General features: G+C 55.7%; 1 protein-coding gene across 1 annotated transcript in view; it reads left to right on the plus strand.

Annotated features, from left to right (window-relative positions):
- WNT7A (Wnt family member 7A) overlaps positions 1-14,022 on the plus strand; it is a 67,404-nt gene that overhangs the window by 17,951 nt on the left and 35,431 nt on the right. Inside the window, exon 3 of the mRNA XM_060021518.1 lies at positions 4,366-4,637. Coding sequence (XP_059877501.1) covers positions 4,366-4,637 — 272 coding nt within the window. The remainder of the gene's footprint in view (positions 1-4,365; positions 4,638-14,022) is intronic.

The raw sequence follows: 14,022 nt of genomic DNA on the forward strand, positions 1-14,022 counted from the left end.
CCTGTGACCCCTAGGTTTGCATCCTGGCTCTGCCTCTGTAAGTCACCTCCTCGAGCCTCAGTTGCCCACAGATACAGTAAGGAACTGCTGCTTACCTGGGATGGGCGAAGGAGGCATGGACGGATGGAGGTTAAGATGGCCTCTCACGCAAGGAATCTGCGATGGTAAGATTCTGGGATGCTCGTCTACCTTCTTTCTGCCATCAAACCCTGTTCTCAGGAGGCCGTCCTATTTGAATGCGTCCTATAAATTTATTGATGTTTTAACTGGTAACAGTTGAATGGCAGAAATAAAGGCATTTTGATCAGGGTTGCTGCCTTAAGGCAAAGGAATCTCTCTCGACCGTGGGCTTTGCCACGCAGCGAGGAGCTGGAAGGGTGGTTGGAGCAGGGGCTGAGGGAGGACACTGCCAGCTTGGGCCTGGAATCCCAATTCTGGCTGGTTTCTGGGTTGGCGGCCTCAGTGAATCAGTTTACTTCTCAGAGCCCCGGTTTCCTCATCGGTAACACTGTGGAGAATGGTGGCCACCGAACGGGGCTGTTGGGCAACACCCCCAAGGGTGGGTCTGGCAGGTGCTTAACAAAGCTTACTTTCCTTCTACCTCTCCCTGCACTGAAAAGCCCCGAAACCCCAGGCCTTGGGCAGACTCTGTCCTGACGCCCTGGGGGAGGTCATGCCGAACGGGTGGAGCCCATCGCTGCTCTGCACCTGCCTGGTCAGAGCCTCTCTGAACCTCAGTCAGCTGGTTTCCCTATAAATAGGTGACCAGAACACTTTCCCAAAGCGCCTAGCACGGAGCCTGGCCAGTAATAAGCACTAAATGAAACTCACCTGGTTTTTGGCCACTGCTTGGAGCGTTCATTCATTCATTCATTTATCTATCCATCTATTCATCTAACAGATATGTACTGAGCACCTCCTACATGTCAGGCCCTGGGGACACGAAGGGCACATGACAAAGCACTGCCTTCAAGGACATTATGCTGTAGGGGCAGCAGGAGTGGTGGCTGTGGTGTGAGAAACAGACGACAAACAAATAAGTCTAAAATGGCAGGAGGGCCGTGGAGAAAACTGAAGCGGGGGAGTTTCTCTCTGTACCTCTCAGGGGGCCTGTAATTCCATCCATTGTAATTATTATAATACTCACTACCGTTTATTCATGCACTGGTCCCAGGGCTCACAGATACCTGGGACCCCCACCCGCTGGGTGCCAGCTGGGTGAGATTCACAGATACGGAAATGGAGGATCAGAGAGGCCCAGTGACTTGCCCAGGGTCACCCAGCTTCTGGCGGGGTGGGGTTGGCAGTGAGGTCTGCTCATTCATTCATCCGTCACACACTATCGTGGGGACTGCAAACAGCGGGAGACAGACAGACACGGGCCCTGCTCCCTCGGGACCCCCCAAGTCTGGCTGGGCAGCCGGAGTCTGGGTCAGCCCCACACACTGGCCTCTGTGTGAGGCTATCGTGTCCTTCAGTGCATCCTGGAGCTCAACGAGGCAAAACGGACTTGGTGGTAATCGTGATCACAGCAGCAGCGGCCAGTGTTTATGGAACACGTACCCCATGCCGGGCGCTGTCCACTCACCAGCCCCTGATGCTGCTAAGCCCATTTCATGGAGGAAGCAACAGAGGCTTAGACAGGTTGACAGGCCTGACATTAGTTACACGGCCAGCCCACTGCCCAGGGCAGCTTTCCTGGTGGTCAGTGAGGAGGGGGAAGTATGGGGACTGGGCAGTCCTAGTCTAACACTGGTGGGCAAGGCCCAGGTCAAGGTCAATGGCAGGGGTCAGCAGTGACCCTTTAGCATCTGGAAGCGTTGGACTGCAACAGCCAGTACCTGGGTCCCGGGGAGCTCAGAAGCTAAGAATAACGGTCCCTCTGTTTCTCGGGGGCCGTGGGTGCGGAGGTGAGGGCCAGCTTGGTGGGGAGGGAAGGCCATGGCCCAGGATGGACTTCACTCTGGTCTAGGAGTGCACCTTGAACTCAAGGGAGTTGTGTGTGTGCCGGGTGCAGCCGCCCTTCTCCCACCCACCTTGGGATGTGCTGGGGGATCCTGGGCAGGAGCAGAAGCCATCTGCATTGCATGCGCTGCTCAGAGGGCTCAGAGATACCTGGGACCTCCGCCTGCTGCATGGTAGAACCTCACACACTTGTCCCCACCCCCACCCCCAGGGAAGAGCCTGGGGGAAGGGCAAGTCTCAGGTGGCGGGCCAGGCTCCGACCCTTCCTCAATTTGCTGCTCTGTTCTGAGTCTGATAAAGGGGATACAGTTTCCCTTTAGCTGCCGGAGGCTGCCAGTGGGGCCGCTGCGCTTTGCAGTCATTTGCTCCCCGGAGAAAGTTCTTGGTCTGAACAGGGTGTCCAGAGGCCACGACTGCAGCTCAGCGCTGCTGCCCACCAGTTGGGTGGCCTGGGTGAACCAGACTTTTCTCCTGGCCTCAGTTTCTTCAACAAATGAAAACTCCTACTCCATACCTCTCAGCCTTCTTATAAGGGACCGTTATTACCATCGTCAATAGCAATCGTAATAAATCTAATATTTGGGGTCACTGTCTCATGCCAGGCCCTTTGCTAAATGCTTTACCTTTGTTAATTCTTTCTAGTTCTCTCGACCTCCCTAATTAAAGTGAGTGGTTGTCATCCTATTTTGTAGAGGAGGAACTGGAGCACAGAGCAGTTAGGTGACTCACCCAAGGTCACACAGCCAGAAAGTGGTGGAACAGAGATTTCCTCCCCCATCTTATTCTCTGTATACTCTGCACCTGATGATTCTTTCTCTGATGTCTGTGAGGGTCTAATCTCGCTGTCGCCTGGTTCCTCCAGTGTATCCTTTTCTCGTGGGTTTGATTCTCAGTAGTGTGAGCTGGTGCCTGGAGACGGAGGCTCAGGCAGAGGAGGAACTGGTCCAAGTCACGGTCAGTCAGTGGCAGAGCTGGGATTGAATCTGGGCGTATGGGCTCCAGCACCCCCGTATTAACAGGGCCGCCGTGGAATGTCAGGGCCAGGCGTCGGCACAGTGAAGCCGTCGGTCCAGCAGGTGGACAGGCCTACGTGTCTGCAGGGTGCGGATGCGGTGGCCAGGGGTCGGCGTGCAGGTTACTGGCATCCTAGCAGCCTGGGTGAGGGGCTGCGAAGTGAAGGAGGGACGGGTGAGAAGGTCCACCTGAGTCGGGGTGACGGTGTCCTGAGAGACTTCTCCATCCCTGGGGCCTCTTCCTCTAGGGTGCTTCCCTGACCCGCACCCACCCTGGCTCTGAGAGCGAACGCGCTGAGTGCCTACACTAGGCACGGGGTCTGGGTTCATCTCCATCCCAGCAGGAGGTGCCGCTCTGGGACCCAGGGAGGCCGGGAGGTTGGGTGGCAGGGCGTATCTGCACCAGGCCTAAGTGACCGCCCCCCACTCTTGCACCCCAGCTACTCAGGACCCTTCCACCCCACTTAACAGCTCAGCACCGCCCTGCAGGGCCCTTGTAAATTCTTAACATGTGGCTCCCAGCCCCCCAGCAGGGCCATCTCCACCTCCACGTAGCTGGGAAGCCCTGCGGGGAAGTGACACCTCAGCAGCTCCCCAGGCCCCCATTGACCCTTTGCTATCCTGTCCCTCCTGCCTGCCTACGAGCAGTCCCTCTCCCCTCCCGCAGCCCTTGTCCCCTGTGTCAGTCGGAGTCCCGAGGATGCAGGTCCCAGCCTTCTCTGGAGATGCTCACAGTCGAGTGAGGGGGCCACGGGGGTCCAGACCTCTAGACACAGCAGCGATAGCAAGGCCACGAGCACAGGAGCTGCTGTGTCAGGCAGGTGCCACGAGCCAGGCAGGGCGCTGAGAGCTTCACATGGACAAACTCTACTCTCTTATCATCCCCATGAGAAAGGGACTATTGCTGTGTCCCCACTTTCCAGCGACGAGACTGAGACACAGGGAGGGGGTGGTGGCGGCTGAAGGTGGCAGAGCTACAGACCGATGTCCTGGGGTTTCAGCCTAGGCCTCTGGCTCCAGAGCCTGGGTGCACTGTGGCGGTCAGAGTGCTGCGTTACAGTTTGCCACCAGGTGCCACGAGTGCTGTGCGTGTGTGCAGCGGGCATGGCCACATCAGCCTGGGGGGAGTGGGTGGCCATCCACAGAGGAATCCCTCTTCTGGTCTCCAGCCTCTCTCCTCCGCTGCCCCGTCGGCTCCCCAAGGGCGTTCAGTGACTGGGGATTCAACGGGGATGTGCGTGATGGGGGTACCTGGGACGGAGCTTTCTCGGAGTGAGGAACGGGCGCTCAGTCAGTCTCTGTGGTGCCCCGACAGTGAGCTCAGCCTCCCTTCCCATCCCAGGACGCCCTGGACCTGAGCCCAGCCTTTCCACTCTTGTCCCCGCAGGGAGCCGGGAGGCCGCCTTCACCTACGCCATCATCGCAGCCGGCGTGGCCCACGCCATCACTGCTGCCTGCACCCAGGGCAACCTGAGCGACTGCGGCTGCGACAAGGAGAAGCAAGGCCAGTACCACCGGGACGAGGGCTGGAAGTGGGGTGGCTGCTCTGCCGACATCCGCTACGGCATCGGCTTCGCCAAGGTCTTTGTGGATGCCCGGGAGATCAAGCAGAATGCCCGGACTCTCATGAACTTACACAATAACGAGGCAGGCCGAAAGGTAGGCAGCTAGGGAGGGGAGCCGGGCGGCTCTTGCAGAGATGCTGCAAAATGGCTTATTCATAACAACTGGTGTTGGGTGTCTGGCGATGGGCCACAGGGCTCTGCCCGTAGCCTCATTCTGCTTGCATCTGTTGTCGATTTGCTGCTGGTCAGGATTTCTGTGTGGCATGACACTTGTCAGTTACTGACAAGGTTGAATAATCGAATCTCTGTTTAAACATTGGATGTAACTCAGCAAGATGGAAAGAGGGACGGATGTGAACTGTCATCCTCGGGCCCACAAAATCAGCTGTACAAAACTCTGATTGTGGGGAGGAGTTGAGGTGAGTGCAGTAGGAGTCATTGCTGTAGGGCAGATGCCAGGGTTGGTGACGTATCCTTGGTCACCTTAACCAAGATCTGGAGCTCAAAATAATGGAGGTGACCATTCCCTCTTCACCGCCTCCTCAGATCCTCCTAGATTCTGGGCTCAGCTTGGAAGAGAGTCCAGGCTGTGCCAGGATGTTTCTAATGGAGGTGGCTGGCTTACAAAGGGGATGGGCACCCTATCCCGTGAGGCAAGGGAGCAGACAGGTTTGCCGGCAGAGTACAGTGAGGGCCTATGGGGTGGGGCTGTCACAGGAGGGTGGATCCTGCCTGTGTGAAGACCCGCAGGCCCCGGAGGTACTGGGCAAGGAGGGGTTCTGATGGGCCAGGCCAGACAGGGAGGGAGGGCTCCATGCCGCCGGGGTGGAGGACGGACCACTGCAGTGACAGGGTGTGTGTGGGCACCACTGGGGGGGCCAGGCAGGAGCAGCGGTGAAGAGAATGGGGGAAACCGTGCCCAGGGCTGTAGAGACCAAGGAACACAGGCCCCATCCGTGGGGCCCCCAGCTTGGCTCCAGCCCGTGGAGGCTGTGCGGGAATGCCGGCCCAGGGTGGCCTCATCCTCTGGTTTTAGACCCAGATTTTCATGCACAAGCACTTATTTTTTTAGGCGTTGGCATTTAAAATTGGTCGTCACCAGTGACTCTTAAAAAATGTAGAAAAAGGAAAAAAGAAAGAGGATTGCTATAGGAGCTCAAACACACACATGCTGGCTAAGGGTGGGCCTCGAGCTGCCCATTTGGGTGCCAGCTGACCTGGTTTGGCTAGAACATGTCCGTGGGCCAGCAGTCCTCTCGCTCAGTCCTGTGCATGAAACAGGACAAGCTGAGCTCCCTGTGCTTCTCACAGCGTCCCTGTGAACGGTGGCCTCATTATCCCATTTTGCAGGTGAAGAGATGGAGGAACAGGGGGATTGTCACGTGCTAATCGGGAGCAAAGCCAGGATGTGAAGCCTGGCGTCTGGTTCTCGGGTTGGTGTCCTTTGCACAGTGCGGGCTGGCGGTGGGCTGCCTGGGTTCAGATCCGAGCTCTGTTGCTCGCTTCTTCCTGGGAAGGAAGCAGAGATGGCAGGAGTGTCCTCGCGGGGAGAAGGCAGGAGAGCCCTTCCCCAGGGCTGGCACACAGCTGGTCCTCAGCACGGGGTGGGTGTGACCCCAGACCGAGGGAGGGAGCTGTCTGGTAAGTGGTGTTGGGGGGTGGCTTGCCCACCCGTGTACAGACGAATGGGAGGCACCAGGAGCCCTTCCTCCTGCCTTGGGATTCCCTCCCTCCCTCCCTCCCTCCTCTGCAGTCTCCGGGCACATCTGGTGTGTCAGAGCCTCCCAGGCGGCCACGGTGAGTCACGCAGCAGGCTGCTCACCTGGTCTGTCCTAGGATGATGGCCGGGGTAGATTGCAAGGCCCTGCCGGCCCTGCCCTGTGCTGGAAGCTCCTGCTCAGGGCGGCACATTCCTCCAGGGTTCTCAGCTCTTCATCCCTCCCGATTTCTACGGTCAGATCACTTCCTAGGGCTGAGGTCATAGGTCATGGGGTCCCTCCTGGCCTTGAAGCTCTCATCCCTGGGAGTGGACAGGAGAGGGACAAGTGGCTTCCGTCTCCCCCTGTTTCCTCCTGTGTGGCTACCTGGTCCAGCCACAGTGAGAATGAGGGGAGAGAGCGCTCAGCTGGGGGAAGGAAGGTCCCACGCACATCAGGCGGAAGAGGGTTTCTTTTTTGGATTTCCTTCCCATTTAGGTCACCTCAGAGCACTGAGTAGAGTTCCCTGTGCTATACAGCAGGTTCTCATTAGTTATCTGTTTTATACATAGTAGTGTATATATGTCAATCCTAATCTCCCAGTTCATCCCACCCCCCTTCCCCCCTTGGAGTCCATACATTTGTTCTCTACATCTGTGTGTCTATTTCCACTTTGTGAATAAGTTCATCTGTACCATTTTTCTAGATTCCGCGTATAAGCGATATTATATGATATTTGTTTTTCTCTTTCTGACTTACTTCACTCTGTATGACAGTCTCTAGGTCCATCCACGTCTCTGCAGATGACCCAATTTCATTCCTTTTTATGGCTGAGTAATATTCCATTGTATATATGTACCACATCTTCTTTATCCATTCGTCTCTTGATGGACATTTAGGTTGCTTCCATGTCCTGGCTATTGTAAATAGTGCTGCAGTGAACATTGGGGTGCATGTGTCTTTTTGAATTATGGTTTTCTCCGGGTATATGCCCAAGAGTGGCCTTGCTGGGTCATATGGTAGTTCTATTTATTTATTTTATTTTATTTTATTTTTGGCTGTGTTGGGTCTTCGTTGCTGCGCGCGGGCTTTCTCTAGTTGCGGTGACCAGGGGCTACTCTTTGTTGCAGTGCACGGGCTTCTCACTGTGGTGGCTTCTCTTGTTGTGGAACATGGGCTCTAGCTATCTGGGCTTCAGTAGCTGTGGCCCTCAGGCTCAGTAGCTGTGGCTGGTGGGCTCTAAAGCGCAGGCTCAGTAGTTGTGGTGCATGGGCTTCGTTGCTCCGTGGCATGTGGGCTCTTCCTGGACCAGGGCTTGAACCCGTGTCCCCTGCATTGGCAGGCGGATCCTCAACAGCTGCACCACCAAGGAAGCCCTGGTAGTTCTTTTTTTTTTTTTTTTTTTTAAGGACCTTCCATACTGTTCTCCATAGTCGCTGTACCGATTTACATTCCCACCAACAGTAGGAGGGTTCCCTTCTCTCCACATGGGAGAGGGTTTCCTGAGCCACCAGCGCCAGCAGGCTTGAGGCTGTGCTTGCTGTTCAGGGCAGCTCTGGGGTGATGCAGATGATGGGACCATCATATGTTGTAAGGTCAACCTCAGGGGCCTTTTTGGAGTAGGTGGACCCCACCTACTCCAAGGTTTGGCTTGGCAGAGAAGAGAGGTAGGGGCAACCCAGGTAGTGGCCAAAGGCCCAGAGGAGGGGCTTGGGGCCAGTCCAGGGGCCCAGACTGGCTGGTCTGTGAGCCCCTGAAGGGGTGGCTGCAGCCAGAGGGCTGCAAGGTCACCTTCCAGGCCAGGGAGTGAGAGCCGTGAGTTTTCCCCTCAGGGCTGCCCTGTCCTTACGGCTTGAGTTCCAGCTCCGATATCCCCTCTTCAGAGAGACTTCCTTCTCAACCCCTTCCTAGCCTTTCCCCTCCCCAGATCATAAGCTTGTTAAGGACAGAGACCTCATGCATCACATTCACAGCTGCACCCCAGGGCCTGGTGTATAGAGGCGCTCTATGTACGTGCGGAGTGAATGGTTGAGTCCCCTACGGTCACTGGGGAGCCACTGATGGTTCTGGAGCAGCGGGTCAGAAGTCTCAGAGACTGACTCCAGGGCAGCAGAGCGAGGCCTTGGGCGGTGTCAGGAACGGGGTGTGGGCATCCTTGGTGGGGTGCGCAGGTTGGGCCTCACTTGACACTTCTGAGCAGGAATGGTTTTCCCAGCTCAGGGTGCCCCCTGCACTCCCACCATCCCCTGCTGCCTAGCTCCACTCTGGTTCAGGAGGACGCTTGAGGGTCACCTCCTGGAAGGGCAGTTCAGCCAGGCACTATATGTTTTCCAGAGCCAAGAGGTAGAATTTGGGACTCCCCAGTGGACACAGGAAAGGCCTGATTAACCACCAGTCCAGCCCCTTTGTGGTTTGGGGGTGCAAACAGAGGCCCAGAAAGGATCCCGACTGGCCCTCAGCTATGCAAGGCAGTGGCCACACCCCTTGGCCAGGGCACGGCAGGAAGGTGGTCTCCCAGCCTAGCCCCTCGCTTCCAGACGTGGGGCACCCCCAGGGCCCAGACACAGATCCGAGCGGCCAGGAGCAGGGCAGCCGCCTAGCCTGGGGAAGGTAAGGCTCAGTGTGTATCATCTCTGGGTTCCATCCCTTCTGGGGGCCTCAGTTTCCTCATCTGTCAAATGGCACTATGATCCTTGGTCTGTTCTGGATCCCAGGTGCTAGTCAGGGCCAGGCGAGGGCACACACTGGAGACCCCCAGGATCCTGCGGCCTGCCATTTATTCAAAGGCACGGGACCCCATTCCAGAAACTCTGCCCACAACAGGCTTCCGTGGGCCCCATGCACAGTGGAGCTGGAACCGGCAGGAGAGGGGCCAGCCCGCAGCCGCCCCTGGCTGAGCGTCTCGGGAAGGATCACAGATGTGTTTATCACCGGCTCCCTCCTCCTGCTGTGAGAAGACAAGACTCAACCTGACCACAGGCTCTGGGGCTTGTTGGCAGCTGGTGCGAGAGAAAAGGGGGAGGGGGAGGTGGGGAAGGGGTGCGTGTCCCAGAGCCGAGGTGGTGGCCTGCTGAGTGAGCCGAGGTGGTGGCCCGCTGAGTGAGCGGAGATTCAGGGCTTGTCCTCCGGGCGGCCCTTGGGGTGGCAGGGTGCCCCCGACTCAGCTGGCAGATCAAGAGGAATAATGCCGCGGGGGGGCACCTGCCCTCACAGGTCTCCGGTTTGGGTCCGGCCCAGGCAGAGCCAGGGTTTCACCTGCAGATGTGGCCGCAGGGCTGGGGGTGTCTGTGCCCTGCCTCCCCCCGGCACTGTCTTGTGCAGTTGTGTGGTCTGCAGGGTTGAATCAGAGGGGTCACAGTAGAAGACAGGAATGGGGGAAGCCAACAGGTCCTTTGGGGACGTGATTTTTGAATCAGAGTCTATCTCTATTGGAATTTTAGGGCCATGGTATTTTGGCATTGAAATCACAGACGGTTCAGGTTGGGACTGTAGAATGTTAGGTTTACACCCTCACATGGGGGGCTTGGAATCAGGATCTTTGGTTGGGAGGGAGAGAGGCGTCAGAAGCGGTGGGTTGAAATCTTTTTGTTTTTTTTTTTAAGTATAGGTACATTTTAATGAAGTCATTTTTTTTTAGATTAACTTGAGTTAACCTAAATTTTAAATTTGCAATTTAAGAAACAAACAAAAAATGATTCACAAGAAATTTGCACTGGAGTAACTTTGAATTGTATTTCTTATTAACGGTTGAAGGTATAGCTCATAGTTGGTGGTAGTGCGAAGGAGCCAATAAGAAAACTTTAAATTGCTGTTTGAAATCTTTGTTTTTTTAAAAAATTGTATTTATTTTTGGCTGCATTGGGTCTTGGTTGCTGCGTGCGGGCTTTCTCTAGTTGCTGTGAGCGGGGGCTACTCTTCGTTGCGGTGCGTGGGCTTCTCATTGTGGTGGCTTCTCTTGTTGTGGAGCACAGGCTCTAGATGCGTGGGCTTCAGTAATTGCAGTACGCGGGCTCAGTAGTTGTGGCTCGTGGGCTCTAGAGTGCAGGCTCAGTAGTTGTGGCGCACGGGCTTAGTTGCTCCGTGGCATGTGGGATCTTCCTGGACCAGGGCTTGAACCTGTGTCCCCTGCATTGGTGGGAGGATTCCTAACCACTGCGCCACCAGGGAAGCCCCGGGTTGAAATCTTTGGATGGTGGAATCTTTGTGGCTTTGAATCGTTTCTTTCCCACCTTTGGGGCAGTGAGGATATGAACTCACCGTGCTTCTTGCCCTCAAGGTGCTCTGTCTGGTGACAGAGGCATTTAAGAGGAGCAAAAATGATGATTCAGGGCTAAACACCGCAGGAGAAATGCAACACAGAAGGTGCGTAAGAGCTCATAGGAGGGTACGGTTTCTTCTCGGAGGAGTCTGGACACTTTTGGGGCAAGAAGAAGGGACCCTTTAGTAGGGCTTTGAAGGATAAGTAGGAGTCCACCAGGTGGACAAGGCAGGTGGGGGGGAGGGCAGTTCAGGGAGAAGTAACGGCATCTATAAAAGCATGAAGTCCTGAAAAGGCATGATTAGGTGGGGGCGGACTGCGTGCATCTGGGGAGAGGGGATGATGGGTGATGAGACTGCAGAGGTGGTTGGGGTCAAGTGCAGGGCCTTGCCTGCCAGGGTGGCAGCTGGTGCCCCACCCAGCAGGGACCACGGGTAGGCAGGAGGGATAGCTGTTTTGGAGCAGAAGAGGCAGGACCCGCCTTGGGTTGCACTTGGGGTGGATAGGTGGGCGCTCTACCTCACTGGGGTCAGGCACTGGGGCGTGTGGAGTCTGGACTTGAGGGGAGATGATTATTAGGGTGCTTTTGGGCATGTGAGTGGGAGAGCCTGTGGGCATCACATGGAGATGCCCAGGGGCCACTGGTGCCTGGAGAGAGGTCTTGGTTGGAGCCACTTCCTGGCAGCCACCAACGCGAGGCAGTTGCCACAGCCCTGGCATTTGGCAGGATTGGCCAGCAGGAAGATTCTAGTGGGAAAGCCCAGAGCCGGCCACAGCCCTGAGGAAATGGGCACTGGGGCAGGAGGGCTATGGGACACAGAAGAGCAGACAGGGAGGTGGGTCCTTGTAGATGCATCCCTGAGCACTGAGCTCAGAGCCCCCTTCTGCTGCATCCTGGCTCTGGAAGCTGGGCTGCGGGGCCGGGGGTCCGGGCTCTCCGCGCCTCGCTGATGCTACTGCACCGGGCCGGGGGTGCCGTCGAGGCCTTGCCGGCCACTGAGGGCAAAGTGTGCTGGGAGCTCTGGGGGCCCCAGGGAGGGAGGGGGCCTCCACAACCCCTTCCTGGGAGCGTGGTGACTGAGCCCAAGAGAGGCAGCCCTGGGGATGGGGGCCCAGCTGGGACGGGGCTGGCCCCTGCTGGAATGTGCTCCAAGGGAGGTGAGCTCAGGGGGATGGAATTCCACCCAAACGAGAGTCACCTCCCAGTCCCTGCCCAGCCTCTGCGCGCGGAGGGTGCTGGTCTTGTCCCTTCCTGCCCTGCCCTGTCTGGTCTGGGTGCTCCTGGGAGCTGGATTTCCACCCTGCCCTGGCTGCAGGCAGGCCTGTGAGTCAGGGGACACCAGGGACCTGGCCTCTGGCAGCTGGGGCGGGGCCCCGATAAGGCTTGCTCAGCTATGCTCTCCTCTGCTGTCCCGAGGGCCACTTGCATATTTGACCGGATAGAATGGTCAGTGGTGGCACGTTGAGGGCCCGAGGAGCCAGGCCCTGCCTGGCCTGAAGCCAGCTGACCAGGCCGGGCTGTGAGGAGGCCTCCGCAGGCCGCCGTGCCCTCCCTTCCTGCTCCAGCTCTGGTGCAGGTGTGGGTTCTTCCCTTCCCAGATGCAAAGGCTTCCAGCTGGAACTTGAGGGACTTGGACCAGGGGTGGCCTTGGGCAGATCCCGGCCCTCCAGGGCCTCAGTTTCTCCCATGGTGGGACCTCGTGTCTCAGAAGGGTCTTCTAGTTCTGACATGTGGGGGTAGGGAATACAGGGTTCTTAGGACCACTGGACACCAACTATGTCTCCAGCCACACGCTCCTGGAGTCCGCCAAGCTTGTTGCTGCCTCAGGGCCTTTGCACATGCTGTTTCCCCTGTCTGGAAGGCCCTTCCCTCAGTTGTTTGCATAACTAGTTCCTGCTGTTCCTTCAGGTCTCTGCTCAGACGTTGCCCTCCCGGGGAAGCCCTCTCTCACTTTCTGACTTTCCTCCCCTTTCTCCACCTCGGCTCTGTCTGTACACTGTCTTGCTTTATTTTCTCTATAACACTTAACACCATATGAAACGATTTTATTTGCACAGTTCTTTACGTCTTTATTCCCTCTGTCCTCCCACTACAATGTCAGTACCACGAGGGTAGGGGTGGCCTGAGTTTACAGCTGTATCCCCTGTGCCTAGAACAGTGCCTGGCACATAGTAAGTATTCAAGAAATATTTGTTGAGTGAATGAATGACGTGACAGGTGTCTCCTCTTACCTGGGGCAATTTCCCAGGAGTAGGGTTGCCAGATAAAAAACAGGACTCCCAGTTAAACTTGAGATAACAAATATTTTTTAGTACAAGTATGTCCCAAATATTGTGTGGAGCATACTTATAGCAAAACTTTACTCATTATTTATCTCAAATTAAAACTTAAATGGGTTTCTGGCACTTTTTTTTTTTTTTTTTTTTTTTTTGGTGATATGTGGGCCTCTCACTGTTGTGGCCTCTCCCGTGGTGGAGCACAGGCTCCGGACGCACAGGCTCAGCGGCCATGGCTCACGGGCCCAGCCGCTCTGCGGCATGTGGGATCTTCGTGGACTGGGGCACGAACCCATGTCCCCTGCATCAGCAGGCGGACTCTCAACCACTGCGCCACCAGGGAAGCCCCGGTTTCTTGCACTTTTAAATTCAAATTTTTATGTTGAGATATTGTCAACTCATGTGCAGTTGCAAGAATTCAGAAAGATCCTATGTGCCCTTGGCCCGGTTTTCCCCAACAGCTCGTAAAATTATATAGTATCCCAACCGGGTATTGATATCAGTATAGTCACGACACAGAACATTCCACTGTGAGGATTCCTGTGCTACCCTTTTGGAGCCAGATCTCCTTCCCTCCCTCCTTTATCCCCTCCTAATCCCTGGCAGCCACTAATCTGTTCTCTATTTCTACAGTTTTATCATTTCAAGATTGTTATATAGATGGAATGGTACGGTGTGTAATCTGTTGGGATTGGCTTTTTTCACTCAGCATAAGCCCCTCAAGATTCATTCAACTTGTTGCATTTATGAATAGTTTGTTCCTTTTTATTGCCGAGTGGTGTTTCACAGCATGGAACCGTTCATCTGTTAAAAGGCCGCCTGGGTTGTTTCCAGTTTGGGGCTATGACAGATAGGCTGCTGTGAACAGTTTTGGTGTGAACGCAGGGTTCCATTTCTCTGGGCTAGATGCCCAAGAGTGTAACTGCTGGATCATACGGTAGTTGTACGTTTAGCCTTGTAAGAAAGGGCTAAACTTTTCCAGAGTGGTTGTGCCGTCTTACATTACCACCAGAAATGTGCAAGGGGTCCTGTTTTGCTGCATCCCCTCCAGCGTTGACGGTCACCACTGTTTTTTGGTTTTGCCGTTCTGAGAGGTGTGTGCAACATCTCACTGTGATTTTAATGACTGTTTCCCTAACAGCTAGTGATGTGGACCGTCTTTCCACGTGCGTATTTGCCGTCTGTACGTCCTCTTCAGTGGAATGTCTGTTCGTGTCTTTTGCCCATTTTCTAATTAGATTAGGTTT

The sequence above is a fragment of the Delphinus delphis genome, chromosome 10 (genome assembly GCF_949987515.2).
Source record: "Delphinus delphis chromosome 10, mDelDel1.2, whole genome shotgun sequence".
NCBI classification, from domain to species: domain Eukaryota; kingdom Metazoa; phylum Chordata; class Mammalia; order Artiodactyla; family Delphinidae; genus Delphinus; species Delphinus delphis.